Raw genomic sequence first — 27,489 nt, 5'->3', positions numbered from 1 at the left:
CACTGCTCAGCCTGCCTTCCCATATCTCCAGATCTCAAGCCAGTCTCAAATGTTGTTTTTATTGTGATTCATGGGATGTTGCACCTACTTTGATTGGGAGATCATACAAAATTTAGAATTGGCAGCAGTCTATAGGATTCGAGCCTGAAATGGGTAGCACTTCCTTGTTGGTTCTTTTCTTTCCTTTTTGGAATCAAGATGGAAACTCTTAACAAGATTGGAAATGAGAGTAAATGACAACTGGAATTTTGTTTTATTTTTGTTGGGGTTTATTGTATGTTTATTGAGAAACTTAAGAGTCCATTTCTAAAAAGTATGTATCAAGTTTCGTCTTCTCCTCATTTTCTGCTTAGTAATCCTAGGAATTAAAAAGTCTGTAGACTTTGCTGCCCGTATTTCTGTAGCTGCTTCTTTTGGATTATCAGTCTGACTTTTTCTTTTACCCCCCATTCAGGTTCAGAACAGCCAGGCCGCCCTGGCAGCCACGGATATGTTCGCTCCCCTTCCCCTTCAGTAAGAACTCAGGAGAGCGTCCTGCAGCAGAGACCCAGTGTTTTCCAGGGCACCAATGGAACCAGTGTAATCACGCCTTTGGACCCCACTGCTCAGCTACGCATCATGTCAGTCAGTCTCTTGTACTCATAATCATTCTCACCAAATACAAGTTCACTGCTTGCATGTGTCTGTAAGGACAACCTCTGAGAGTCTCTTCTCTCTCTCTCTACACCTGGGTGGGTCCCAAAATCAGAACTAAGATTTTGAGCCTCGGCAGCAAGTGCCTTTACCTGCTGAGCCATCTTGATCTTTTTTTTTTTAAAGATTTATTTATTATTATACATAAGTACACTGTAGTTGTCTTCAGGCACACCAGAAGAGGGCGTCAGATCTCATTACGGATGGTTGTGAGCCACCATGTGGTTGCTGGGATTTAAACTCAGGACCTTCGGAAGAGCAGTCAGTGCTCTTACCTGCTGAGCCATCTCACCAGCCCCCATCTTGATCTTTAAACCACTGACTATAATGATCAAGATTCTTTATTTGCTAAGCTCTTTTTAAATGCGATTTTTTTCTTTCATCTCTCTAGTATTCCCCCTCCCCTATACTCTTCCCTTAAGTACCTTTATTTTATTTTGTTTACAGGCCACTGCCTTCGGGGGGCCCTTCCATAAGTCAAGGCCTGCCAGCCTCCCGCTACAACACTGCTGCGGATGCCCTGGCTGCTCTTGTGGATGCTGCAGCTTCTGCACCCCAGATGGATGTTTCCAAAACAAAAGAGAGTAAGCATGAAGCTGCCAGGTTAGAAGAAAATTTGAGAAGCAGGTCAGCAGCAGTTAGTGAACAGCAGCAGCTAGAGCAGAAAAACCTGGAGGTGGAGAAGAGATCTGTTCAGTGTGTGTGCACTTCTTCAGCCCTTCCAAGTGGCAAGCCCCAGCCTCATGCCTCAGTAGTGTATTCTGAGGCTGGGAAAGATAAAGGGCCTCCTCCAAAATCCAGATATGAGGAAGAGCTAAGGACCCGAGGGAAGACTACCATTACTGCAGCTAACTTCATAGACGTGATCATCACCCGGCAAATTGCCTCGGACAAGGATGCGAGGGAACGTGGCTCTCAAAGTTCAGACTCTTCTAGTAGCTGTATGTATCTCAATCTGAGTTTCACAATGTGGTAAAATCTGAGTAAAGAATTACTTTATGCTTTAGGTAAAGCCCATCCTGGTATGAAACAATCCTAATGCCTGGCAGCAACATGGGAGACGTATTGTGGGTGCAAAAATGTATCTTCCAGTATCCTTATGATTTACATATCCCTATGTTCTAAGTATAATATATTATCTAGGGAAAAACAGGATTAAGTGAACAGTGGCTTGTTGGGAAGAGGAGCTTCTGCACTGTAACAGGAGCATCTTCAAGGTCTGTGCTACCAGTGTGCGTGCTCTCAGCAACTGTCTGCTAGGTTCACTCATCTCCCCAAGGCCTCTCTGTCCTTTTTCTAAGGTAGTTTGAAAACAAGCTTATAATTAGTGACCGGTATTAACTTGGCATCTTTCTTGAGAATTGGATTCTGGTCCAAGTTAGAATCAAAATACTACACAGAAGTGCAGCATTTTTAAAATTTCTTACGGGTAGTGAGGTCAGTCAGCTGGTAAAGGCTCTTAGCACCAAATCTGGTGATCTCAACCCCCACAGTGAAAGGGGACAAATGACTGTGGCACCAGCTGATGTCACATGTATGCAGTAATACAGGTTCTATACATAGAAGAAAATATATGAATTAATAAAATGTCATTTAAATTTTTCCTACATATGACCTAATTTTGATTCTACTGAAATTTTAGAAAAGAACAAGCAGTTGTGTTATACTGGGAGGAGTTTAATCACATAGCCATGGCTTTGTTATCTCCATTAAGGAAATGCAGCAGCACTGGATTGCAGACAGGCCTTGTCTGAGTGTTCACTTATGCAGTTACAAGTTGTCAAATTTTTCTGAGAGAAGTAGGCAGTTTGGTAATGAACTGCAGAATTAACACTGCCTTGAATGTGTACTACATAGGTTTTCATCTTGCAAAAACCTGCTAGCTCAGAGGGAAGAGCAATGCAGGACATCTCGGGTCAATGTCTGATACCAGACTTTGTTTTGGGAGTATTTTCAGCAGTCTGAAAACAAAAAGCCCAAATTCTTAGATTCCTGTGTTCTTACTTTTGAGTGCAGTTATCTTTTGTATTATTAGGCAACATCCTGTGTGAGACACAGCCTAGTGACAACTACTCAGTGTCATTTTCAATGTAACTCTTTGAGATCCTCCCTCATCCTTTACCTTGCACCCCAATCTTCACGAGCTACATGAATGTAGTTCGCAATTAGAGGGCATGCTGCCAGAATACTGGCAGTTCTTGTCATCTGAAATGTTGGTTCATAAGCAGTGATGACCAACAGTGAATACAAACCTTTCAAGTCAGAGTTACTCACAATATGGTGGTTTATTTTAGCTCCTAGGCATTGTTTTCCTGACAGGTATGTAGAGATGCTCATTTAAGTAAGAGCAGTATGCAGTGACCAGGTAACGTAATTCATCTCCTATGCCTGTGTTCAGCCAAGGTCACAGCCCCGACTCAGGCTCTGGTACTGCATGTACATGGCCTCTAACAGAAGTTTCTTAAGGAAGTTGTACCTGATTCTCCCAAAATGTCAGCTCTGAAGCATGGCAAGTTTATAAAAGCTGCCCATGGTATGCATGTACAGAGACCAGCCATTTTCTTGAAAGTTGTGTGTATCTTAGAGGGATCTGTGTGAGCACTCTCCAGAATTGGTTGATATCTTCCCTCTCTTTGAAGTTATTTTCTTCACATATTTCCCACCACTCCTGTTCACTTTCACAATTTAATACTTTAGTTATTTGAGAAAAGTCATTATTTTTATTTTTTTGCCACACATCAGTTTTACTAAAATCAGGACTGTCCAACAAAAACATTGTTAGCCACACATGATGTTAATTTGGGTTTGTATGAATTAAATTATGACACACATTAAAAGCCATGAGACATTGGTTTTGTAATAAGGTGGCAGAATTAGTGATTGGTAACTTTTGAAAGATTAGCTCTTAGGTCTGCCATCTACCACCTTCTTAACTTCAGCGAAGATGATGTTTGTTCCAGGGGTGTCCCTTTCTAGGGTTCTCCAAACACTCCGTCAGGGTCTCCTCTCTCCAGGTGATGCCTTTCTTCTTATTGGCATCTTTGTAAGTCAGTCTAGCAGCTTGACCTGTCTTCTGCCCAAATACACCATAGAGATTCGATCTAGTATTATGCTTGCTTCCCTTCCCACAGTGTGGCACTGGGCACACGTCTGAACAAAAATCTTGTCTTTCTCAACATCCCTTTTTGAATTGGCTCCTAGCTGGTCAACACCACAACTGTGATGGCCTGAAGACAGACATGGCGCTCTCTCACTCTAGTGCTTTATAAGCAGTAACAGTCTTGGCAGTGAACCAGCTCTGTGGCCTTTTTGCTAAGATCAGATTGTTCCACAGAAATGGGAGTATTGGAATCAACTGTTGAGATCTACCCTTACTTACTTACTAATCTCCTTTGATGATGTTAGCCCAGGGTTTCTTTTCGAGCTCCCATGGGCTTAACAACAAATATGTTTTTAATTCTGTTTCATCTCATGCTGTAAAACCCTGCACCCTTGGCACAGAGGCAGCTTTAACAGTCTATTGAGTCTGATTTTATTGCTAGTATGGAATGCTACTGGACTTCTCTTTAGCAGAATCAAAAAACCCTAAAATATGCAAATAGCTCTGAAGAACTTGGACTTTTGATACTTTCCATGGATTTATTTTAAAATAAGGTTCTTTTCTTAAAGTGTCTTCTCACAGGTATGAAACAGCTAGTGATGCTATTGAGGTGATAAGTCCTGCCAGCTCACCTGCACCACCCCAGGAAAAGCCACAGGCCTATCAGCCAGAGATGGTTAAGGCAAATCAAGCAGAAAGTATGTCTGTTTTGCCACTTCTGTGTTTCTTGTTTGCATTAACATTTGCTTCTAGTTTCCTGTCTAGGCCATGGTAAGATTAACTTGTTGCAGAGTAATCTACTCTAGAAACACTTAGAGCTGTACTAACAAAATACACTATTAAACTATTGTTACTCTTTTGTGCATAGTTTATTGAAAATAGATCTAAAGTAACTGGTACACAAGCATGAGGACCTGAATTTAGATACCAAGAATCCAGTCCTGTAACCCCAGCACTGGAGCAAGAGGTGCAGGGAGTGTGAATGGTAGATCCCTTCCACTCACTAGCTAGCCAATCCATGAGCTTCAGGTTCACCGAGAGACTTTGTCTCAAAAATAGAAAGGCAGACAGCAATAGAGGAAAGAGACTGACAGCAAGCAGCCTTTGTGCAGCTGCATGTGCACACTCACTCTAACAAACACGTGTGCATATACACACGTAGGAAAATGGCTGAAAATTCTGCTTACTTCTACACTCAGAAGCATGAAAACTAGTAGAATAAATCAGTTGATTTTTTTTGTTTGTTTCTAGATATAATTACATAAATTATGTGTATTGGTGCATATCTTACATTTTTCTGAGTTATGCTCTATATTTGATACTGAGTGTGGGCCAGTAGCATCCTTAGGATAATATATCTACCTACCGTCTATTAGATGAGTCCACTCGACAGTATGAAGGACCACTGCATCATTATCGGTCCCAGCAGGAATCACCATCTCCACAGCAACAGCCACCACTGCCCCCATCTTCCCAGTCAGAGGGAATGGGACAGGTGCCCAGGACCCATCGACTGATCACACTTGCTGACCACATCTGTGTAAGTCTTCTCTACTTCTGTTGTTGTTGTTGCCATTATTATTATGCAGAAAGCAGTTTTAAAAAAAAAAAAAAAAACACAAGAAAATCCTAGCAAAGATATTTAGTTTAAGCTGGCATGGGGGCACATATCCCATCAGTCGGGACTTTGAGGCAGGACTACTGCTGAGTTTAAGGCTGTTTTGTACTCAGAATGAAACACACAGAGAATGCAAAACAAGAAGCTGAGTTCACAGGGAGCTCTCCTGGCAGGTATTTACCAGCTTTATGACCGCCTCCTCTTCTCATTTACAGCAAATTATCACACAAGATTTTGCTAGAAATCAAGTTCCCTCGCAGCCTTCTACTTCTACATTCCAAACTTCACCATCTGCTTTGTCATCCACACCTGTAAGAACTAAAACCTCAAGTCGCTACAGCCCAGAATCACAGTCTCAGACTGTCCTGCATCCCAGACCAGGTCCTAGAGTCTCTCCAGAAAATCTTGTGGATAAATCCCGGGGAAGGTATAGTTTTGTTTTGTACCAAACAAATTTTGCAGTAACAAGATAGTTTAAATATGTCTATAAGTTAGAAGATTCATTTCTCATATCAAATGTCATTTGCCCTTATTCTCTGGAAAGGGGAACTAGGGGTCCTTTTCTCCTGTCTGTTATTTTCAGGATGTCTACTGTCTGGGTACTTAGCACTGTATATGTGGATAAATATATATTCAAAAGTAGCTGGGTAGTCCTTGCACAAGTTTGAGTAGTCTTTGAAAATTCCTTCTCAGGCTGGGCAGGCACATGCCTATATTTCTAGCTACTCAGAAGGCAAGGGCGTGGGGCTAGTCTAGGCTAAATAATGAGACCATTTCAAAAAACTCAATAGCAATAATGGGAAAAGAGACTGTGAGCATAGTTCAGTTTTGGCACACTTGCCTCATATGGACAAGGCCCCAGGGCTTGACCATATGTACTATTTGTTAACAATGTTCTACATTCTATCAAAAAGGAATCAGAGGTTTTAGTTCAAAGTAGTACACTAAACATCAACATCAAATTATATTTCAATAGGAAATCCATAAACATGCTAAGAACAGGAATATGACTATCAATAAAACAAAGATTGTAGCAAATACTCTGAATATATACAGAGGATGGATAAATGAGACAAGTGGAAATCAGTGCTTAGGTACAAAGAGATGACTGTCCCTCTAAATGAGCCAGGTACAGATGGCACTCTGGACAGAGACAGGCAGATAACTGACCCTGTTTCAAAAAAACAAGTTGGCTGGTTTTAAGAGTAGAAAATCACCAGATGTGGTGACTCACGCCTTTTATCCCATCCCAACATGTGGAGGCAGGCAGACAGATTTCTGTGAGTTCCAGGACAGCCAGGGCTATGTAGACACCCTGAATCAAACAAAACACAATACAAAACCACACGCATACACTTCAATGCAGCCAGGGGCCAGCTCTTTTCCTTTTCTTTTTTTGTTTTTGTTTTTTTGAGACAGGGTTTTTCTGTATAGCCCTGGCTGTCCTGGAACTCACTTTGTAGACCAGGCTGGCCTTGAACTCAGAAATCCACCTGACTCTGCCTCCCAAATGCTGGGACTAAAGGTGTGCGCCACCACGCCTGGCTCTTCTTTTTTGTTTTATTCTCACTTCCCTATCCCATTCCCCCACCATCTCCATGCCATACTGGAGTGTTCTGAAGCAAATACTAGACATACCCATTTAAAAAGGCTTAATGATCTTAAAGGTATGATAAAAGCATGCTTATTCTCTTTTGGGGGGTGGGGTAGGGGTTGTCCTTTGAGACAGTGTCATTGTTTATAGCTCTTACTGTTCTGGAACTTGCTATGTAGACCAGACTGGCCTCTAACTAGAAGAGACCCGCCTGTCTTTGCTTTCTGGGAGCTGGGATTAAAGGTGTGAGCCACCACACTCAGTGTATCTTTTTCTCTTTTAAAAAAGAAAAGTGAAGTCACCAAGAACAGAAGGCTGGCTCTAATCCTTCAGAGGCTGAAGAAGGAAGACATGCAGAACCTAGGAGTTCCTTTTAGACTAGCCTGAAAAACAATGAGACACCCACACCATAAACAGATAGATACATAATTGGATACATATATAGATACATAATACATAGACAGACAACTATTATGTTAGAGATTTGGAACAATTGATGACATTTATGAAGAAGGTTTCCAGTTGGCTTCTCTACTTAAAACCTACATCCATGAATCTGAAAGACGATGGTTAATTTCTTTCATTGCTCTTAGTAAAATTATTTTATTTATCATCTAAAATATTTACATAATGAGGCTAGGCAAACGGCCTACCACTAATCCATACCCAGGGAGCCCTGCAGTTTTAGAATAGAATGTGCATCATGAGCCATATGAAAATGGCTGATAATTGGGAAAAAGAGGCAGGAAGATGTGTGTGCTTATTTTTACATTTAAAAAATAAATATGTATGGTTGAAGTGTGTGTAAACTAAAGGTTATGCCAAAAAGGATAAGACCTGAAGATAAATTAGGCCTTTTCTCATGCATGTGGGTATTGATGGATAGAAGATTGAAGGTTCACAACTACTACGATTTTAAGAATGGTAGAATTGATTGGGGTAGGAAATACCATCATTTATAAGATTATACGTTAAATGCAGATGTTAAATCAGAGGTGGCCTCAGACTGAGTACAACCTAAAATGTTGCATTTTCTACCCCAGCAGGCCTGGAAAATCTCCAGAGAGGAGTCATATCCCATCAGAGCCCTATGAGCCCATCTCCCCACCCCAAGGCCCTGCTGTGCATGAGAAGCAGGACAGCATGTTGCTCTTGTCACAGAGGGGAGTGGACCCTGGTGAGCAAAGGTAAGCAGGATGCACACATGTCTTTGCCTAAATCACTGCCTCTCTTCTCTTTTTGGTTCTTATAAAGAATAAGACTCTGGGAAGACTAGGAGTATTTTTTTCCCCTGAGCTACTACTACTGGATAACGTTACTACTCGGGCTAATAATACGAGTAGCCAAAGCATCACATTTCAGTAAGTAAGCTAGAGAGACTTGTTCATTGCTCCTGCAAGCTAGCTGTTCAAGACCTTTTCCAAAGACTTACCTGACTTCAGCCAACATAGAATATTTATCCTATGTCAAATATTCAGGACTGCACACAAAGCACAGTGCCTTCCTTGTACATTTTATTTTTACCACGTTGACCTGAATTACAGAGCAGTCCTCATTTGTCCCCAGAGTTAGCTGAGACACAATGTGAAGAACACAGTCACTAGCGTGGCATTTGCATTCCTTCAGGGCCAGGCTTACAAAGCTTCATTTCCTGCTGTCTCTCCCTTACGTTATATTCTCTGTTGTCTTTTCTCTCAGTTCATTTTCTTCAAAAAAAAAAAAAACCACTGTTTTCTTGGTATTAACACACTAGAGACACGATTTGATGGTTGCCAAACCTTGTACGGAGAGGAAAGTCCAGTTTTAAACCAGGTCTAACTCTGCTGGTGAATTTCTGAGTATTTATTGTATATAATACATGTTATTACCTTCAATGAAATGAGGAAGAAAATAATTATACATTCATATGTTTTCCCAAATTGGATTTTTATGCCTGGGAACCATTTTTCCTCTCTTTGTCTTTGTTCACAGATAATGTTGTTGTATTTCAGTAGTAAATGAGCACATATAACCTGATGGGGTTGTCAGTGGTGTGTTCTGTTACCATCTCTGTCAGAGCAGCTTGCTGAACTTTGAATATAGAAGCTACCAATGAAATAGGAGATTCTTTGTATTAAGACTAAGTTCTTCTGTTGTTTGTCTTATAGTTAGGCCATTTTATGTAGATACTGCAGCTATTTTGCTAAGATCCAACTAGTGATTGGCTTTTGCTATTTTATAGACAAGTGTGTCATTAGTCACAACTAGTGTACTTAAAAGACAGTGCTGCTAGTAAGTTAGTTCCTAGCTTAAATAACCATAGTTTGTGCTGTGAAGTGCAAAACAAAACAAAACCAACAACCTTGATAAGTTTTCCAATTATTACTTTGCCATTTTATCTTATAGGAATTTGTGCTGTAGATTAGTCAAGCATGGTGGGTAGCACACACCCTTAATCCCAGCACTGAGCAGACAGGCAGGCAGATCTGAGTTCAAGACCTTTCTTGTCTACAAAGTGAGACAGTCAAGAGTACATAATGAGACTCTTGTCTCAAAAAACCAACTAGATAGATAGAGCTATATATCATCTTCCTGTGGATCACCTTTATTTTAATACTGATTTTGCTGTTGTATTTCTCAGAACTGAAAAGCATTAGACTATTTCCTAATGAGTTCATGGTCACATATGCTTAGGGTTTGGTTTTCTGAGTATTCTGTACCTAGTATTTAAAGGAGTGTTCCTAGGGTACATGATTATAATAGATTGAATTCTGTTCCTGACAGGAGTGATTCTCGATCACCAGGAAGTATAAGCTACTTGCCTTCATTCTTCACCAAGCTTGAAAGCACATCACCCATGGTTAAATCAAAGAAACAGGAAATTTTTCGTAAGTTGAACTCTTCTGGTGGAGGTGACTCTGATATGGGTAAGTGGGATTTTTTTTCATGAACTCCAAATAAAACATGCATTACCAATGCTATCTCTAATGTTTTTTTTTTATATTTGAGTTTGATGGGTTTTATAGAACATTTTGATTCTATGCAAATTCACAAATAGTTCCTTCTTAGGAAGCAAGAACTTGGGTGTTTTCTGAAGCCATTCATCTTCATGGAGAACTAATGCTGAGACAAAATTAATTTTATATAGTTTTTTGTTGATTTCTATCTTGTTTTAAAGCCTGTTTGCCCTACTTTTTGTATCATTCTTATTATAATGTAAGGCTATCTTCCTATTCTTCTGAGTAACCTGAATAGCTAAGTTACATGACATTATACCTAAAAACAGAAGTGAAACTACCTCTTCCTTGCTGTGTTGTGGATTACTAGTAATCCATCGGACAGGGCAATTTATACTTGCTTCGTCTTAGCCGCTTTTTAACCTGCCAGAACCTGATGGGATCTCAAGGGTCTCAGTGTAATCATGTAGCATATAAATGCAACTATGATAAACTTATCTGTCTTTAAAAAAATAAATAGTAATTGTTGAAAAAGATTAAATAGCTATTATTGTGCACAACACTACATGTAATTATCTTCATTTTATAAGTGAGGAAGGAAATTGAGTCAGAGAGATTTAATAACTGATAAAGGCCACACAAGCAGTAATAGGAATGGAACTCAAACCCAACATTGCAACCTGAGTCTCTTGCTTCCACCAATGCACCCCTAGCTGTTCTGTACGTGGTCTCCAACGTTGTTGGCAATGTATTCATAAGGTTGGATGGCAGACTCTTGCTGTCCTTTGGGCTGATATTCTTGCTCTGATCAGATCGCTGCTGTACTATCGTTTGCATGTGTTCTGCTACCAGCCAGCTTTATTAATTTACCAATGATAGGGAATCTAGAGAGACCTGTCTCTGATCTATGATTTGTTAGTCTCCTGACCCTGTCAAAAGAAACTCTGGGCTCTGAAACTGAACTGAGGCAGATGTATAATTATACCTCTAATACTTGTGATTAGTGTTCATTGAATTTGAGTTTCTACTGAATGGTAAAGAGAAAAAGGATGAGTCCACCACCGCCTGTGAACTTACCCTGTCTTAGTTAATAGATATACCTTGCTTTCCTTTTCATCATTTTAGTACATCAAATATAGATTTACTATGGAAAAGTGAGCAATAATCTCCATTAGTGGAAGGGGTTTCAAGATAGGAATGCACTAGATTCTCTTGAAGTGGCAACAAATTACAGAATGTTGACCAGGACTGTCAGCCTAACACCCAGTCCATCACTAAAACACTGCCATGCCAGGCCTTTCATCTCCAGTCTTCAAGGTTCTGCTTACACTCTTAAACAATCACCAACAAAAACCCCTGGTGCTCTCTGTGCATACTCTTATCTCAGAGATGACCTTTCCAAGCATAGAGACCCAAGGCTGAAGGACAGCAGGTTGTTGGGGAATATTTCACCCTGTTGTTGTCTTGTCCGACTAGTGGGTGCCAAATTCTTACCAGAGAATGCTGTGAGTTAGTAAAGCTGACTTGATAGCTTTTCCTGATAGTGTATTTACACTGTCCTCAGTAACAGCTCTGGTGATTCAGTGGGCATTTACTAATCTAAGTCCTGTGTTGATGAGTGTTCTCTACAAAAGCAGTTACCTAAGAGGAGATAAAGTGTGCTGACATTTTAAGGCCAAAATAACAAACTGTTGTTAAAGAGTCTGGAGTTATTTTCATTTTATGTGTATGAGTGCCTTTGCCTGTAGGTTTATGTATTACAATGACCAGAAGAGAGCATTGTGTCCCAGTTACTGGAGTTGGCTGTAAACTGTCTTATGGATGCTGGGAATCAAACCCAGATTCTCTGGAAGAACACTTAGTGCTGTTAATCATTGAGCCATCTCTCCAGTCTCAAGAACTGGGAAATAGAACTGAAAAACCAAAAGCCCCCAAACCACTCACTTTTCTGATGCCTTCACAGTTTTGAGTGTGCCACCTCCCATTTGCAGAGTTAGCTTTTCTTTAGCCTGGCTCTTGGTTGGTTTCTCTAGGGCTCTCAGCATCTCTTCCCTTACACGCTAATTTTGGAGCATTTAAAACTGAATCTCATACTGAAAACTCTTGAATTTATATCTGAAATCCAGCTCTCTTTTTTTTTTTTTTTTTAATAGAGTTTATTACTGGGTCTTTTCTGCTCTTTCATAATTGACGTCAATCCACTCACTCCTTTCTTGGCCTCCTCCGTTAGGTCAGCTCTCGGGTGCTTTTCTTTCCTGTCGTTTATAAACAAATCGTCACATCTCAAAGGAGGCATTGGGGCTAGAGAGATGGCTCAGTGGTTAAGAGCACTGGCTGCTCTTCAAGAGGTCCTGAGTTCAAGTCCCAGCAACTACATGGTGGCTCACAACCATAACGAGTTCTGATACCCTCTTCTGGCATGCAGATAAGAGTACTCTTATATAAAATAAGTAAATCTTAAAAAAAAAACAAACCAACACATAGGAGGCCTCAAGCTGCAGTATGATTTGATTATCTGAGGGCTTATTAAGCACTTAAATTATAAGGCCCCATGAATGTAGAAAACGGCAGTTCAAGACCAGCCTGGTCTACAGAGTACCAGAACAGCTGGGGCTGCACAGACCCTGTACATATTGTTTTCAAAGAAAGTGGCATTTTTACTGTTACCAGGCCATTCTGACCTATATATGAAAACAGCATATTTAAGCTGTGGAAGGGAGGGGGGCCACAGTGTGGTTATTGTGACTATTATTGAGTTAAATAAAATTGTATTCATCTGAATTTTGTATATGTGTGTGGCTTTTTGATAAAGAGTTTCTAATAATTCTGGCACAGAGACCCTACTGCCGCCGCCTCCCAAGTGCTGGGCTAACATATACCACCACACCTATTCTCATTGGGTTACTTTCTAGTCTCTTGTGGCTCAATCAGTAATGGTACACTACATAAGTCCTATCAACTTTGTGTTAGTTCAGGCTGACTTCACCCACTGTGTTGCCTGTAGTTTCTGTTTTAAAATACTCTCCCCTCTTCCTCTTGTCAGTTTCAAACTGCTCCAATCACTAATATTAATTTCTAGGCATGTGTTCTTCATAAATGGCTCTCACCCTTTGACAGAAGTCTACCTCCCATAGTATATAGTGCTCAGGTATCATTTGTTACAGATCTATATACTTCCAAAAAATTATTATTGCCTTTTAATGTCCTCAGTAGTAAATAAGTGACAGAAATAACTTAGGTCACTAGGTCCCTTCCCTTATGGTACAAGTGCTTTTAAAGTTGGTTTTCATTTCATCTATATTTATTCAAGTTGCAAATGACTGTCCTGTTGTACTGTTACCAGGGATAGGCGATGAATCAAGGCAGCATCTTCTTCTCCGGGGAGTCCCTAAGGGCAGAGCTTCCACTTAGCCCTGGGAGCACCGTTGCTCCACACTGTCCCCTGGGGTGGCTCCTCAGTCCAGGCTTTCATCACTAGGAAGCTTGGATTCCTGTTCTGCAAGAACTTTCTTCTCTTCTATATGTGTGTGTGCTTTCCCCTTTTAGCAATGCAACATTTCTTACTGTTCTGAATTATCTTATTTGTGTTTGAATTTTCAACCTGACCTGACTTTACTTCCTAATACCTTCCCTACCCAAAGAGAGATATTTTTATTTCATCTCCACATAATAAATGAAATATATGTAGAAAATTAAAAGGTTAACTTTTATTCTAGAATTTCTAGAGACTTTGTATCATGATTATCTCATCTCAATTAACCTAATGTGTTTGAATACAGCAGCTGCTCAGCCAGGAACAGAGATCTTCAATCTGCCAGCAGTCACCACATCAGGTAAGATTCTTAACTATTCGATGAGAAGTGAGCAAAACAAAGCAATGGTAGGGATGACACCGATGAGCACAACATTTCTGTGACGTTTTTGAGTGCTGGGAATTCACTAGGTGTTCATTTCCCTGTGCCTCGATCTGCCTCAGAACCAAGAAGCACACTGCTTTGTCTCCTCAGGTGCAGTGAGCTCAAGAAGCCATTCTTTTGCTGATCCTGCCAGTAACCTTGGTCTAGAAGACATCATCAGAAAGGCTCTCATGGGAAGTTTTGATGATAAAGTTGAAGATCATGGTGTTGTCATGCCCCATCCTGTGGGCATTATGCCTGGTGGTGCCAGCACCTCAGTGGTGACGAGCAGTGAGACACGGAGAGATGAAGGGGAGCCGTCACCTCACGCAGGTAAGGTTTTTGGTGTTCTGCAACTTTATATCCTGATGGATCACAGAGAGAACGCGTGTGCTAGAAAAAGGTGTTGGATCCACCTGAACTAGAGTTACAGAAGGGTGTCAACTACCAAGTGGGTGCTGGGAATTTAACCTGGGGACCTGGGCTCTTATTAGCTATTGCATCATCTCTCCAGCCCCAGTTTTTTACTATGTCATTTACTATTCTCATAAAAATGGACAAATCTCAGTGCAGCTGCAAGCCACACAGGAGCTCACAGAAAGGGAGCAGAAGGCCATAGTGGCAAAGGCATGGGCCAGCAGCAAACCTGGGCTTGGTCCCTAGGACCAATAGGACAGAAGTAAGGAACTGATACTTGTACTCCTACCCCATACATCTCAGGGAAAGATAATTCAAATAGAAAATTGTTTCAACCTACTATCCTTGAGATCCCAGAACCCAGAAAGATATTGGATGGATAGCAATTCCTCAACATAACTATAGGGAGGGGCCACAGAGTGTATGACATCATTTACAGTCCATAAATCAAACCTACAAAGAACCTTACAAACACCTTTTATCTTTTAAGCAGTTATCTCTTAGGTTTTTGTGTTTGTTTCCTGTTAAGAAAAGGGTAAAAGCAATGACCGTTCAGTGTTTGCCTCCCTCCTCCTGTAACTTATACATTGAAGTTGTTTCTGCTCTAATTTTTATTGCTTGTATATTTCTGTGCTTTAAAATCAGTTGGCAACTATTAGGGAGTTAAAGTGATATAACTGGGGTAAGATGCAACTGTTGGAGCTGATGAAAAATGCATGCTAAGTGATATGGGTTCTTTAAGTCTGTGATAGTTTGTTATAGAACCCAGTCGCATGTGTCTCAGTGCTGTGAACTCTGTGGTGGGAGGATAGGGAGAGCCAGTGAGACTGCAGAGTTTCTGTGAGGTCCTGAGGTGGGGGCATAGCTGCTGCAGCCTGTCTTTTCTCTCTCCACTTGGTTCTGTTAAACTGGGGTGTTGGTGGAGATAGAGTTGGTGGGAAGCAGATATTTACTAACATTACCTACAGTCTTAAGGCCAGCAGCCTTTGCCACCTTTATAGGATGAGGATGTGCCCTGATCTGGAGTCTTCACTTAGCGTTAATAGTCAACATTTTGGTAGGGTTTGGTTTTGTCACTGAGAACTTATGTTGTCACTGAGAATTTATCAGTAATCAATAGTTTAATTTGAATTTCACTTTTAGGAGTATGCAAACCAAAGCTGATCAACAAATCAAACAGCAGGAAGTCTAAATCTCCTATTCCTGGGCAAAGCTATTTAGGAACTGAAAGGCCTTCTTCTGTCTCCTCTGTACATTCAGAAGGTGATTACCACAGGCAGACACCAGGATGGGCATGGGAAGACCGGCCCTCTTCAACAGGTGCGGAGCCCCACTTAACTGTCAGTGAATTAGTACAGTTTGGGCAAGAACTGTTGTTTTTTTTCTATGTAATTCCTTAGGTCTAGTTGTCGAAAAAAAAAAGATTTTATATTTACATGACCCATACATCCCTGTGTCTGCACTATACTGGTGGTAACCAGTATTTGCAACTTAAGTTTGGTTCCAGCTCTTCCATAAACTGTGGTGACTGACCTTTAGCTTTTACTAAGAAATCAAAATCATAACTGGGCAGTGTAATGTTTTAACAAGAGTGTGTGTGTGGGGAGGGGTAACCTTTTAAAAATATAATTGTAGGGCCAATGAGATACTGAAATGGCTTCAGTGTAAAGTACTTGCAGGCCTGGTAGCCTGAGCTCAGCCTGAGTTCACCCACATAAAGGTAGCAGAGGCGAATGAACTCCAAAAGTTGTTCTGCAACTTTCACCCATGTCATGGCAGAAGCATGTCCATACAGAATATACAACACAATCAAACAAGAATTAAATATTTTAAAAACTAGCCTCTTTTTGAAAGAAAGTTGTTGCATAAGAGTTTCAAGAAATGTATGCTTTTCTTTCATATGGATTAATCACATGTCCCGTTCCCCACCCTCAAATCTGAGCTGAGCCCTCCTGCTGTGTCTAACAATTTCATAATTATCATATCTATACACTTTAAGGCTTTTGCCTTTTAAACCTCTAATGCCACGTGTAGAAAGAATTATGTATATGTACCTCTTACAAATGCAAACTCCACTAGCATGTTCGTTAGCATCAACATGATGTGCTGCAACTTCACACAGAAGTATGTCAGTGGACTTGGCTCTCATTTCCTGCCCATACCTGCTCCACCTCGCCGTTCTCTTACCACACGGTTCCATTACTTTATTTTAGGAAAGGAAGGAATTATTTGATAAAATATATTTCTTATGGTCTTAAGCTGATAGATATGCAATGGGGAGATCACAAAGGGAAGTAGTACTGTTGTGTCCCATTTAAATCTCATATGTAAGTTGGCCACGTGAGACTGTGTAGGGGTCACACAGCCTGGCTAAAAGTTCTGGGTATTTGCCACATTATAAGAGCTGTATTTCTGATTTCCAATGGAAAGTCACTAGCATAGCTAGGCTTCTCTGATTACAGCTTAATGTTCAGTATTCCCTACTTGAATTCTCCAAGGAGACATGTGATATGACATCACAGACTTATCACCCCTACCCAAGGCATCAGCAGACCGTTTTACTAGAGCAGCGTCCTGTCTTGTTCCATTCTGTAAAGACTGCATTGAATGCTAACAACAGTGAAAACCTCATTTTTCTTTTGTCAGGTTCTACTCAGTTCCCTTACAACCCTCTGACCATACGGATGCTCAGCAGTACACCACCTACACCGATCGCATGCACCCCATCTGCCATCACCCAAGCAGCTCCACATCAACAGAACCGCATCTGGGAGAGGGAGCCTGCCCCGCTCCTCTCAGCGCAGTATGAGACACTGTCTGATAGTGACGACTGAGCTGTGTGTGGGAGAGCGCTCTGGCTTTGGTTTTTATTGAAGATAAAAAAAAAAAAAAGATTCTGCCCTCCCATGATTTGTGCCCAGAGACTTCTCAGGAGAGCCAGGGCCATGGATGAGGAAGAAATGATGGAAATTCATTTGGAAAATCAAATGGGAAAAAACAAAAACTCTGCCTCTAATATAGGCACTTGAATGGATTATATCAGTGGCGGTGAAGTGGAGAGGTTTTTTTAAAGTGGACAATTCTTGTTCTTACATCTGTTTGTAAAGAAAACCATGATGTCTTTAAATCAATCTTCTGTAAATAGATGACCTTTTTGCAGTGTATCTCCTTGCTGTAGTATCTGGTGTACTTAAATTTAAATCAGCGGATCAACTGGGGAGAATTTTTAAAATTCTTTGTGTATCTTTTTAACCCCAGCCTCTAAACCTCACACAGCCCAGTTCCGCAGTGCTGGCTGTCATGGGCATTGTACTTTTGTTTCCTCTAAATTCAGCTTTCCCAGTGATGTTTAAATCTTGTGGAAATATTTAGGTTTTTAACACATACCCTGTCATAAAGCCTGTATGAGGTCAGAAGACAGGAGCAACACAACTGTCATATTGTGAGTTCCAGTGCAGGCTTGGCTTTCATTGGTAGCACTGAAAAAAATTACTGCATGGGTATGTTATAGTTCAGTTTTAAAGTTTAAAGGCTTTTTTGAGGCATACCTCAATGTTTATGCACACTGGTAATTTAACCACACCCCCTAAGTATTCTTTTGCACTTGATGCAGCCCAACAAAGCTTCTGTTCTGAAATAAATTTTGACTCTATCCTGTCCATAGCTACAGTACATCATTTGTGACGTAAGAATCTTCGTTTCTCAGGTTTCAAACAATTAGTATACATGCTTTTCTTTAGATACAGAATTGGCGGAGTTAAAAAGATAACACTGTATAGAACTTTCTGTCTTCCAGGCTTGTTTTTATGCTGCATCGTGAACTGACCGTTGAGCACAGTCCTCTGCATCAGTGCCCATTCTCTGCTTCTAGGGAACAGATTCTTAAGGTGCAAGTAATTTAAAGACTGAATTGAAACTAACTATGGCACTGTAGGATCACCTTTATTCATTAAGAATTGCTTGCTGTGATTCAGATTTGTTCTCATGTGGCTGACCATGGTGTTAGGCTTCCTTCCTGCACACAGATGCTTAGCAGTTTGGGGGCAATGCCACTAAGAACTAGAAGGGAAAGGGAGGTCTTCAGGAGATCTGAGTCTCTAAAACCACTGCCCAAGCACCTCTTAGCATCTATCTACACCACAGGTTTTCTGATCACTTTTTTATAGATGAAGGTGCAGGCTAGGCATTTGTCCGTATAACTCAGCAAGTAAGAAAGACAGACATTTGAGATCTTAAACTTTAGCTATGCATCATAGCACACACCTTTAATCCCAGCACTCAGGAGGCAGAGGCAGGCAGATCACTAAGAGTACAAGACTAGTCTGGATTACAAGGTGAGTTCTGGACCAGCCAGAACAGGATTCTTATCACTTGTAAAGTCATTACCTTTACAACAGTCACAAACATAATGAAGACTAAGTGTTCTGACTAGGTTTACTGCTGAAAGTGTCCCCCTGCCAAGTCATAGTCACATAAGTCTAGAAGTTATTAGTAAGTCACTTTGTCAACTAGCCCAAGAAATGATGATGATGATTGATTGGCCCTGTCTTACTGTATCAGTCAATCTAGCTTGGTCACCTACTCTTGTAGCTCCTCCTGAAGACTGCTTGTGCTATCCATGTTCACGACAATACAACATGAAATCCAGAATCATTTCTTACTTCAAAACAACAGAACAGAATCCCTACAAAGTTTACCTAGAGAGGTGGAGGACGTCTTACCGAGGAGGGCAGAAGCAAGTACTGAGTCTGTGACCTCAGCTGCAAATCAAGGTGTAGCATTTGTTGTGGGCCAGCACTGTATCTGTAACACATGCACATGCAACTAAATCAAGGTCTTCCAGCAGAGGTAATATCCTGACAATTTTCCAGTCTATTTAGTGAGAAATTTTATACTACACTTTAAATTTTCATATGCTGTGATTGTCTTACAAACACTTAAGCCCTGAAAACCCTAGTAACATGGTATAGTTTAAAACTTTAATATGAAATTAAATGTAAATTGTTAAAAGTTGTAATCAGTAAAAGGAGATGAGTCCCTTTGTCTCACTGCCTTTTTTATAATAGTGCAAACGAATGCTGCTGGGAACATACACAGACCGTGTCCCCAGCCACAGGACATGAGGTCAGTCACCACGGAACATTAAAAAGCCTAACAGCTAACTTGGGTAACTCTGGAATTGTGAAAAAGTAAAAACATTTTCAAAGCAAAGGTAACTGAACTCTTACCTGGTTATTCATGGTTAGTAGGAAAATCACATGTGGTTAGGAAGTGAATGGTAGATGAACTCAAACAGACTCTGGGGTAGCTCTGAGGACTTGGACCTTAGTATGTCTGTCTAGTAACTTGGCCATTATTTTTCTATGATTCCAAGATTATTAGAATCCATACAATTGCGTAGTCTCTAGTTTATTATAGAGATTCTCCCAGAACAAACACATGAACCAAAGTCCACTGGCAATTGTACTCACACCGCCTACCTCTACCACTAGGGTTCCTTCGTAGCACCCAGAAAAAAAATGTGTTTCTTTTAGGCAAAAAGCCATTTGCCAGACTGCAAAGGTAAAAGCATCCATCCATGTATCACAATATTTATATACTCTGAGGCAGTGATAAAGTCATCAGACAAACAATCTAATTGGTTTCAGACTTCAGAGACTGCAAAATACAGAAGTAGAGCCAACTAGGATCCAGATCAGGGGCTGCACATTACCCCGTGCACATCGGTGCTGTAAGCATAACTTTACTCCACTCTGTGCCTGTGGTTATAAGGGAAGCCCAGTGTTCAGACAGTGCTGATGAGGGCTTCATTCCTTCTGCCACCATCATTTTTAGTAGTTACATACAAACAGATATACAGTCCAAATGTCTCACTTCCACTTTAGAAGTGCTGCCTAATGATGGCCAATTAGAATTATCATTCCCCTTTATAGTCGTTAAATCTCACAATGCATCAGGAAAATAGTGTGTAAGAGAGCTAACTAAAATCCTCCTGTGTCATGATACAAGTAACTTGTTTGCAGGAAATGGATAGAGAAAAGTAAGCATGAATCAAAATCTTATGTAAGGTATAATGACCATATCACGAGGAACTTGGCCAACTGTAGTCTGTAACTTTCTCAGATGAGCACGGAGTGTACCTTATATACAGTCAGTACAGGGTAAAAGCTGTTTCACCTTTAAAAACAAAAGTAGGGCCAGGCACTTTCGAAGCTGAGGGAGGAGGGAGGAGTACTCCAAGTTGGAGGCCAACTTCAAGCATATAGCAATTTCCAGGCCAGCCTACGCATAGAGATACCCATCTCAAAGTAAAATAAATTTAGAAACAAAAGTGGCAGTGTATGCAACTTGTCCTTCTCCGAAGCCAAGTTGACGAACGTTGAATTTCAACAATGATTTACACACTGATTGAGGTCCAGACAACGAAGGAACAGTTACTCCTTTGGGATAATCAGAGGTTACCCTCTCTACAACAAAATTAACTTATATAGCTTAACAAAATTAAGTCAAACGTCTACTTTTTCTTGACAGCTCAGCCAATTCTTCCCTGATGTGCTGAACAGAAACCTCATCTCTTTTCAGCTCTGCTCGCTTCAGCGCTTCCTGGTAGATCTCCTTTGCTTGTGTGTATCGCTCTAAAATAACCCAAAGAGAGGGGAGAAGAAAATATGTGTTTTCACCAGGAACCACTAGTGAGGACACTGTATGATATGCTGGATGCTTCAAAAATGGCACCTAGTGCTGTCTGGTGTCCTGCATACATGACAGCTGGGTGAGAGAAGCTGAGCTTACAGTAAGTAGGTGTCAGCTTTAAAGTACTTAGTGCTGTGGGATTACAGTGGGCTCTCCCCTGGCCAGAAATTTTACAATGGTATTCCATGCAACAGAGATCTATGTTCCCAGGTTTATGGAAACTGTAGAAGCCCTGAGTACTATGGAATAGCAGGAAACTGATGCTTTATCATACTGTGGCTTCAGAACACTGAGGAATTATACCTGTGAAAACACTTCAGCGTCTGTAAAACACTACAGAGACAAGGACCTATCACTGCAAAGTGTTCTTTGCCGTCATATGGTCATACAGAAATATGACAGTTTAGTGAATTAAGCAAAATAGTACTTTAACACACATGCATTTTTTTTTACCCTTATTTAGCCAGCCTTTCCCCCCTCCCCCACATTTTTAAGTATTAGCCAGCCTTTTAACTTACAGCAGTAGTTCTCTACCTTTCTAATGCTGTGACCCTTTAAAATAGTTCAAGTTGTGGTGACCCTCGATCATAACATTATTCTCGTTGCTACTTCATAACGACATGTCAACTTTGCTGCTGTTGTGAATCATAATGTAAACACCTGTGTTTCCCAATGGCCTCAGGTGACCCCTGTTGTGCAAGGGTCCTTTGACCCCAAGGCCTCACCTATAGGTAGAGAACCACTGACTTTGGGGATTCTTCATTGTCATTTGTCCTCCCCAAACCATTTCATTTCAAAGCCCAGTGATGAAAACTTTCTCAGAATGCAATCCGTTTCCACCGCAACCTACCTCTGTGTATCAAAATGGCAGCCAGATTGCTGAGTACCATGTGCAGCTCAGGGTGATTTATCTCTCTTGCCAGAGCTGACGCCCTCTGCATATAAATGTAGGCATCATCAAAGTGGCCCTGTGCATCCAGAGTAGTAGCCAAGTCACTCATCAGCACAATGGTCTATAAAAAAGAAACAAGATCCTTTTCTTTAGAAACACCTTTGTAGAACATTAACCTGAAGTTTGTTACACTGCATATATACAAGTCTTCAACTTTACTAGAATTCCACAAAATTAGAGGGACAAATTGCAGACATCTGTTGATCACACTGTGCTGCAGACATTGTCAATTGCACACTATGGTAAGTACCTATGAACACTCAGAATGGGGCAGGTTATTCTGCCCTAGATGGATTGGGAGTGAGGAGCCAGCACCACCAAACGCCCCACTGTATTACAGCAGCACTACTGCTCCAATCCCAATCCTCCCTAGGAAGAAACAGATCACCTGTACTATGGAGGGTCTCATTATGACTTTGGAACTGAGAAACAAATGGTGCTCTGAATTCCAGGCTTGCTTCTTACTATTCCCCAATGACATGCATCAGGCTCTCTGCATTTAGTCCTAAATATTCCACGTTCAGTCTAATTTGTTTACTCGGTGGACTACAGTTATCAAACAGAGCAGTCAACTCCTACCTCAAGAATGGTTTTTGCCAGAAAGCAGAGATGATCTCAATTCTGTATTAATCTTTGTTAGTTTTTCAAGACAGGATTTCTTTGTAGCCTCGCCTCCAATTTAGAGAGATCCACCTGCCTCTGCCTCCTGAGTGCTGAGATTAAACCATCACCACCTGGTTCAATTCTACATTTAATATCCTAGAAATACTTTGTCTTGCCCGCTTTGAAAAATTATATAAAATTCATTTTTGTACTATTTTTTAGTTAGATATTTTCTTCATTTACATTTCAAATGCTACCCCAAAAGTTCCTTATCCCCCCCGCCCTGCTCTCCAACCCACCCACTCCCACTTCCTGGTCCTGGCATTTCCCTGTACTGGGGCATATTATCTTCGCAAGGCCAAGGACCTCTCCTACCAATGATGGCTGACTAAGCCATCTTCTGCTACATATGCAGCTAGAGACACAGCTCTGGGGGTACTGGTTAGTTGATATTGTTGTTCCTCCTATAGGGTTGCAAACCCCTTCAGCTCCTTTGGTACTTTCTCTAGCTCCTCAATTGGGGGCCCTGTGTTCCATCCAATAGATGACTGTGAACAATCACTTTTTTGTTTGCCAGGCACTGGCATAGCCTCACAAGAGACAGCTATCTAGGATCCTGTCAGCAAAATCTTGCTGGCATATGCGATAGTGTCTGGGTTTGGTGGCTGTTTATGGGATGGATCCACGAGTGGGGCAGTCTCTGGATAGTCCTTCCTTCCGTCTCAGCTCCAGACTTTGTCTCTATAACTCCTTCCATGGATATTTTGTTCCCCATTCTAAGAAGGGGCAAAGTATCCACCCTTTGGTCTTCCTTCTTCCTGGATTTTATGTGTTTTGCAAATTGAATCTTGGGTATTCTAAATTTCTGGGCTAATATCCACTTATCAGTGAGTGCATATCATGTGTGTTCTTTTGTGATTGGGTTACCTCACTCAGGATGATATCCTCCAGATCCAACCATTTGCCTAAGAATTTCATAAATTCATTGTTTTTAATAGCTGAGTAGTGCGCCACTGTATAAATGTATATTTTCTGTATCCATTCCTCTGTTGAGGAACATCTGGGTTCTTTCCAGATTCTGGGTATTATAAATAAGGCTGCAATGAACATAGTAGAGCATGTGCTCTCATTACAAGTTGGAACATCTTCTGGGTATATGCCCAGGAGAGGTATTGCTGGATCTTCCGGTAGTACTATGTCCAATTTTCTGAGGAACCGCTAGACCAGAGTGGTTGTACCAGCTTGCAATCCCACCAGCAAAGGAGGATTTGTTCTTCTTTCTCCACATTCTTGCCAGCATCTGTTGTCACCTGAATTTTGATCTTAGCCATTCTGACTGGTGTGAGGTAGAATCTCAGGGTTGTTTTCATTTGCATTTCCCTGATGATTAAGGATGTTGAACATTTTTTCAGGTGCTTCTCAGCCATTCGGTATTCCTCAGTTGAGAATTCTTTGTTTAGCTCTGTACCCCATTTTTTTAATGGGGTTGTCTGATTTTTTGGAGTCCAGCTTCTTGAGTTCTTTATACATATTAGATATTAGTCCCCTATCTGATTTAGGATTGGTAAAGATCCTTTCCCAATCTGTTGGTGGCCCTTTTGTCTTGTTGACAGTGTCCTTTGCCTTACAGAAACTTTGTAATTTTATGAGGTCCCATGTGTCAATTCTTGATCTTACAGCACAAGCCATTGCTGTCCTGTTCAGGAATTTTTCCCCTGTGCCCATATCTTCGAGGCTTTTCCCCACTTTCTCCTCTATAAGTTTTAGTGTCTCTGGTTTTTGTGGAGTTCCTTGATCTACTTAGACTTGCGCTTTCTACAAGGAGATAAGAATGGATCAATTTGCATTCTTCTACAAGATAACCGACAGCTGAGCCAGTACCATTTGTTGAAAATGCTGTCTTTTTTCCACTGGATGGTTTTAGCTCCTTTGTCACAGATCAAGTGACCATAGGTGTGTGGGTTCATTTCTGGTTCTTCAATTCTATTCCATTGATCTACCTGTCTGTCGCTGTACCAGTACCATGCAGTTTTTATCACAGTCGCTCTGTAGTACATACAGCTTTAGGTCAGGCATGATTCCACCAGAGGTTCTTTTATTGTTGAGAATAGTTTTTGCTATCCTAGGTTTTTTGTTATTCCAGATGAATTTGCAAATTGCCCTTTCTAACTCGGTGAAGATTGAGTTGGAATTTTGATGGGGATTGCATTGATCTGTAGATTGCTTTCGGCAAAATAACCATTTTTACTATATTAATTCTGCCAATCCATGAGCATGGGAGATCTTTCTTCTGAGATCTTCAATTTCTTTCTTCATAGACTTCAAGTTCTTATCATACAGATCTTTCACTTCCTTAGTTAGAGTCACACCAAGGTATTTTATATTATTTGTGACTATTGTGAAGGGTGCTGTTTCCCTAATTTCTTTTTCAGTGTGTTTATCCTTTGTGTAGAGAAAGGCCATTGATTTAATTTTATATACAGCTACTGCACTGAAGCTGTTTATCACATTTAGGAGTTCTCTGGTTGAATTTTTAGGGTCTCTTATATATACTATCATATCATCTGCAAATAGTGATATTTTGACTTCTTCCTTTCCAATTTGTATCCCCTTGATCTCCTTTTGTTGACTAATTGCTCTGGCTAGGACTTCAAGTACTATATTGAATAGGTAGGGAGAAAGTGGGCAGCCTTGTCTAGTCCCTGATTTTAGTGGGACTACTTCAAGTTTCTCTCCATTTAGTTTAATGTTGGCTACTGGTCTGCTATATATTGCTTTTAATAGTGTATTTATAAGTTATGGCCACAGCTCAGTGGTAGAGCCCTTGCCTTGAATTTATGAGGCCCTAGTTTTAATCCCTAGTCCTGCCCCATCTCCCTGCCCCCGTCCCAAATTCAAAATCTCTACTTCCTCACCTCCTAGTTACACAGGAGAAAAAGATACTTAGATATGAACTAAAGAGTTACTTGCAAGGTTCTGATTGGTATGGAAGAAGCCCCTGGGTCCCCAGCTCCAGGAGGAAAAAAAAAAGATTCTAAGGATCTACAAACCACTGTAAACATGAGTCTACATATTCTGAAGCTCTGAGTACAGTCCCTGGGTTAAAAGTCTGCCTTGTACAAAGACTACTGTATAAACCATGACTCAGAAAAGGGCCTATGCAGAGCCAGTGACTTAGTCAGCAATCTCAAACCCTTCCTGAAACAAGTAGTTGGGAGTAGTGAAAGCTGGTGGAAAAAATGAACAGACCGGGGAGTGACAGGATTCCATACATCTGGATATCAACCTGCATTCCTTATGACATTTCACAATGGCTAACCACGTCTTGCCACACACATAACTGATACTAGTCACTGAATATAGAACTTTACCAACGCCATGCAAGCTGAAATACACCCCCAGCCCTTTGGCATGGGAGCTCACCAACTTTGCCCGGCACCTTTGAACCTGTGACCTTATGACCCTTTACAGAGTACCTGTGCCACCGGGCAGGCCTGGCTTACATACACTGTTTCATCTCTTACCTGTGGGTGTCTTTCTCCTTGTATTTCTTGACAAATCTGCAGGGCTTTTTCATACATCCTTTGTGCCTGTGATAGCTGCTTGGAGAATAGCAGGTAGCGTGCACAAGAGTCTAAGCACATACCAAGGAGGAGGTAAGTATTGGCTGTTTCTTCTAAAAAGAAAAATGAAAGCGTTGCAAGGATGTAATAGAAGTTATATACAAAGGTCAAAAAGGAAGCCACTGTACTTCATCTTTGTGGTTACCAGGCTTCACTGAATGCTTCAGATCACTTAAACTCTTAACCACAAGAAACTGTTCAGGTGGATAGACAACCAATTAAATGACAAAAGTGACAAACAGCTGCCTGAAATCATGGACCTCCCCCCTCCTTTTGAATAAATTAGAGTCAATATTGAATATCTTAAAATTGGGAACTAGTATTCATAAAAGATGATTAAGATAAACCCGAAGTAGAATGAGCCAACCGCAAAAAATCTGAGGGCCAACGGATGTTACTTTAGGGTTTAAGAAAAAAAAAATGCAGTAAGAAACCAAGAAAACTCAAAATTCTGTAATGGAAAGAACATGGTCCAATTTTCAAAGACTAAGGGCTAGGACAGTGTGGCACTGACAGAACTGACTAGACTTCACACAGCTGATGCCACATGAAGAGCGGGAGACTGCAGATCCAGACATCAGCGTCCACTATCAGCTAGCTACTACTAGACCTGCAGACACGGCCCAAATAATGTAGGAAAAGTGATGGGTGGGAACAAGTCAATGTTCACAAAGAACTAGAGACAGGATTCTGGGTGCTTTGTTTTGTTTTCTATAGCCTAAGCTGGCTTCAAACTTCTATCAGTCCCCCTGCCTCAGCTTATTATTAGGTAATTTTCATTAAGTAAACTATCACACACCGCTTTGAAGATGACCAGTTAAATTCACCAGAGCTATCACTCACTCCTTCTCCATCCTTTAAGGTTTCCAGAAAACTCTCAAACGTTATAAAAATGTTTGGAACTATTTGTTACTAAGTAACACCATGAGCAGTCACTGAAGAAACAGTTCAAGTAAAAGAATACACTTGTGGTAGATAAGTATAGGAGTCTGAACATTATCAGATTAGGAAAGTTAGAAAAATATGAAGTTTAAAACAGAGAAATCTAAAAATAATTTGCCTTTGCTTAATCAAAGGCCAATAACAATGTTGAGGGCCGGGGCTCATTTTGTAGGATGCTTACCTATCTTTCATGAGGCCCTGGGTTTGACCACAGCATAGCACTGCCCAGGTTTCATAGCATACACCAAGAATCCCAGCATTTGGAAGTAGAGGTGAGAGGATAAGGAGAGTTCCCCCTCAGCTACACAGTGAGTACAGCAAGGGACTCAAGTCTTTTCAGAAATCAAAGTTGGGAGTGGTTTAGAGAGATGGCCCAGTAGCTAAGAGTGTACACTTGACAGGCATGAAGACTGGCATTCAGA

General features: G+C 40.9%; 2 protein-coding genes and 1 pseudogene across 31 annotated transcripts in view; 1 reads left to right on the top strand and 2 right to left on the bottom strand.

The window, feature by feature from the left end:
* The window catches only part of Ncor1 (nuclear receptor corepressor 1), a 142,434-nt gene extending 124,517 nt beyond the window's left edge, over positions 1-17,917 (top strand). For 22 of the 27 annotated variants that reach the window (XM_029483963.1, XM_021177219.2, XM_029483964.1 and 19 more), the window contains 11 exons: positions 455-620; positions 1,141-1,634; positions 4,363-4,491; positions 5,170-5,333; positions 5,627-5,838; positions 8,049-8,192; positions 9,769-9,911; positions 13,721-13,774; positions 13,949-14,170; positions 15,398-15,574; positions 16,901-17,917. In XM_029483963.1, the coding sequence (XP_029339823.1) occupies positions 455-620; positions 1,141-1,634; positions 4,363-4,491; positions 5,170-5,333; positions 5,627-5,838; positions 8,049-8,192; positions 9,769-9,911; positions 13,721-13,774; positions 13,949-14,170; positions 15,398-15,574; positions 16,901-17,088 (2,093 nt within the window). In that variant the 3' untranslated portion in view covers positions 17,089-17,917. The remainder of the gene's footprint in view (positions 1-454; positions 621-1,140; positions 1,635-4,362; positions 4,492-5,169; positions 5,334-5,626; positions 5,839-8,048; positions 8,193-9,768; positions 9,912-13,720; positions 13,775-13,948; positions 14,171-15,397; positions 15,575-16,900) is intronic. The other 5 variants (XM_029483985.1, XM_029483983.1, XM_029483977.1 and 2 more) reach the window with 3 other exon arrangements.
* LOC115032316 lies at positions 2,355-4,328 on the bottom strand (annotated as a pseudogene).
* The window catches only part of Ttc19 (tetratricopeptide repeat domain 19), a 36,385-nt gene continuing 26,023 nt past the window's right edge, over positions 17,128-27,489 (bottom strand). For 2 of the 4 annotated variants that reach the window (XM_029483993.1, XM_029483994.1), the window contains 4 exons: positions 26,027-26,178; positions 21,798-21,960; positions 20,773-20,889; positions 17,128-19,057 (listed from right to left, as the gene is read on the bottom strand). In XM_029483993.1, coding sequence (XP_029339853.1) covers positions 19,011-19,057; positions 20,773-20,889; positions 21,798-21,960; positions 26,027-26,178 — 479 coding nt within the window. In that variant the 3' untranslated portion in view covers positions 17,128-19,010. Of the gene's footprint in view, positions 20,890-21,797; positions 21,961-26,026; positions 26,179-27,489 lie in introns of all 4 variants that reach the window. The other 2 variants (XM_029483996.1, XM_029483995.1) reach the window with 2 other exon arrangements.

Source organism: Mus caroli, chromosome 11 (genome assembly GCF_900094665.2).
Source record: "Mus caroli chromosome 11, CAROLI_EIJ_v1.1, whole genome shotgun sequence".
Classification (NCBI taxonomy): Eukaryota; Metazoa; Chordata; class Mammalia; order Rodentia; family Muridae; genus Mus; species Mus caroli.
Note: the sequence above shows the minus strand (reverse complement) of the source record. Positions and strands in the feature narration are given on the sequence as shown.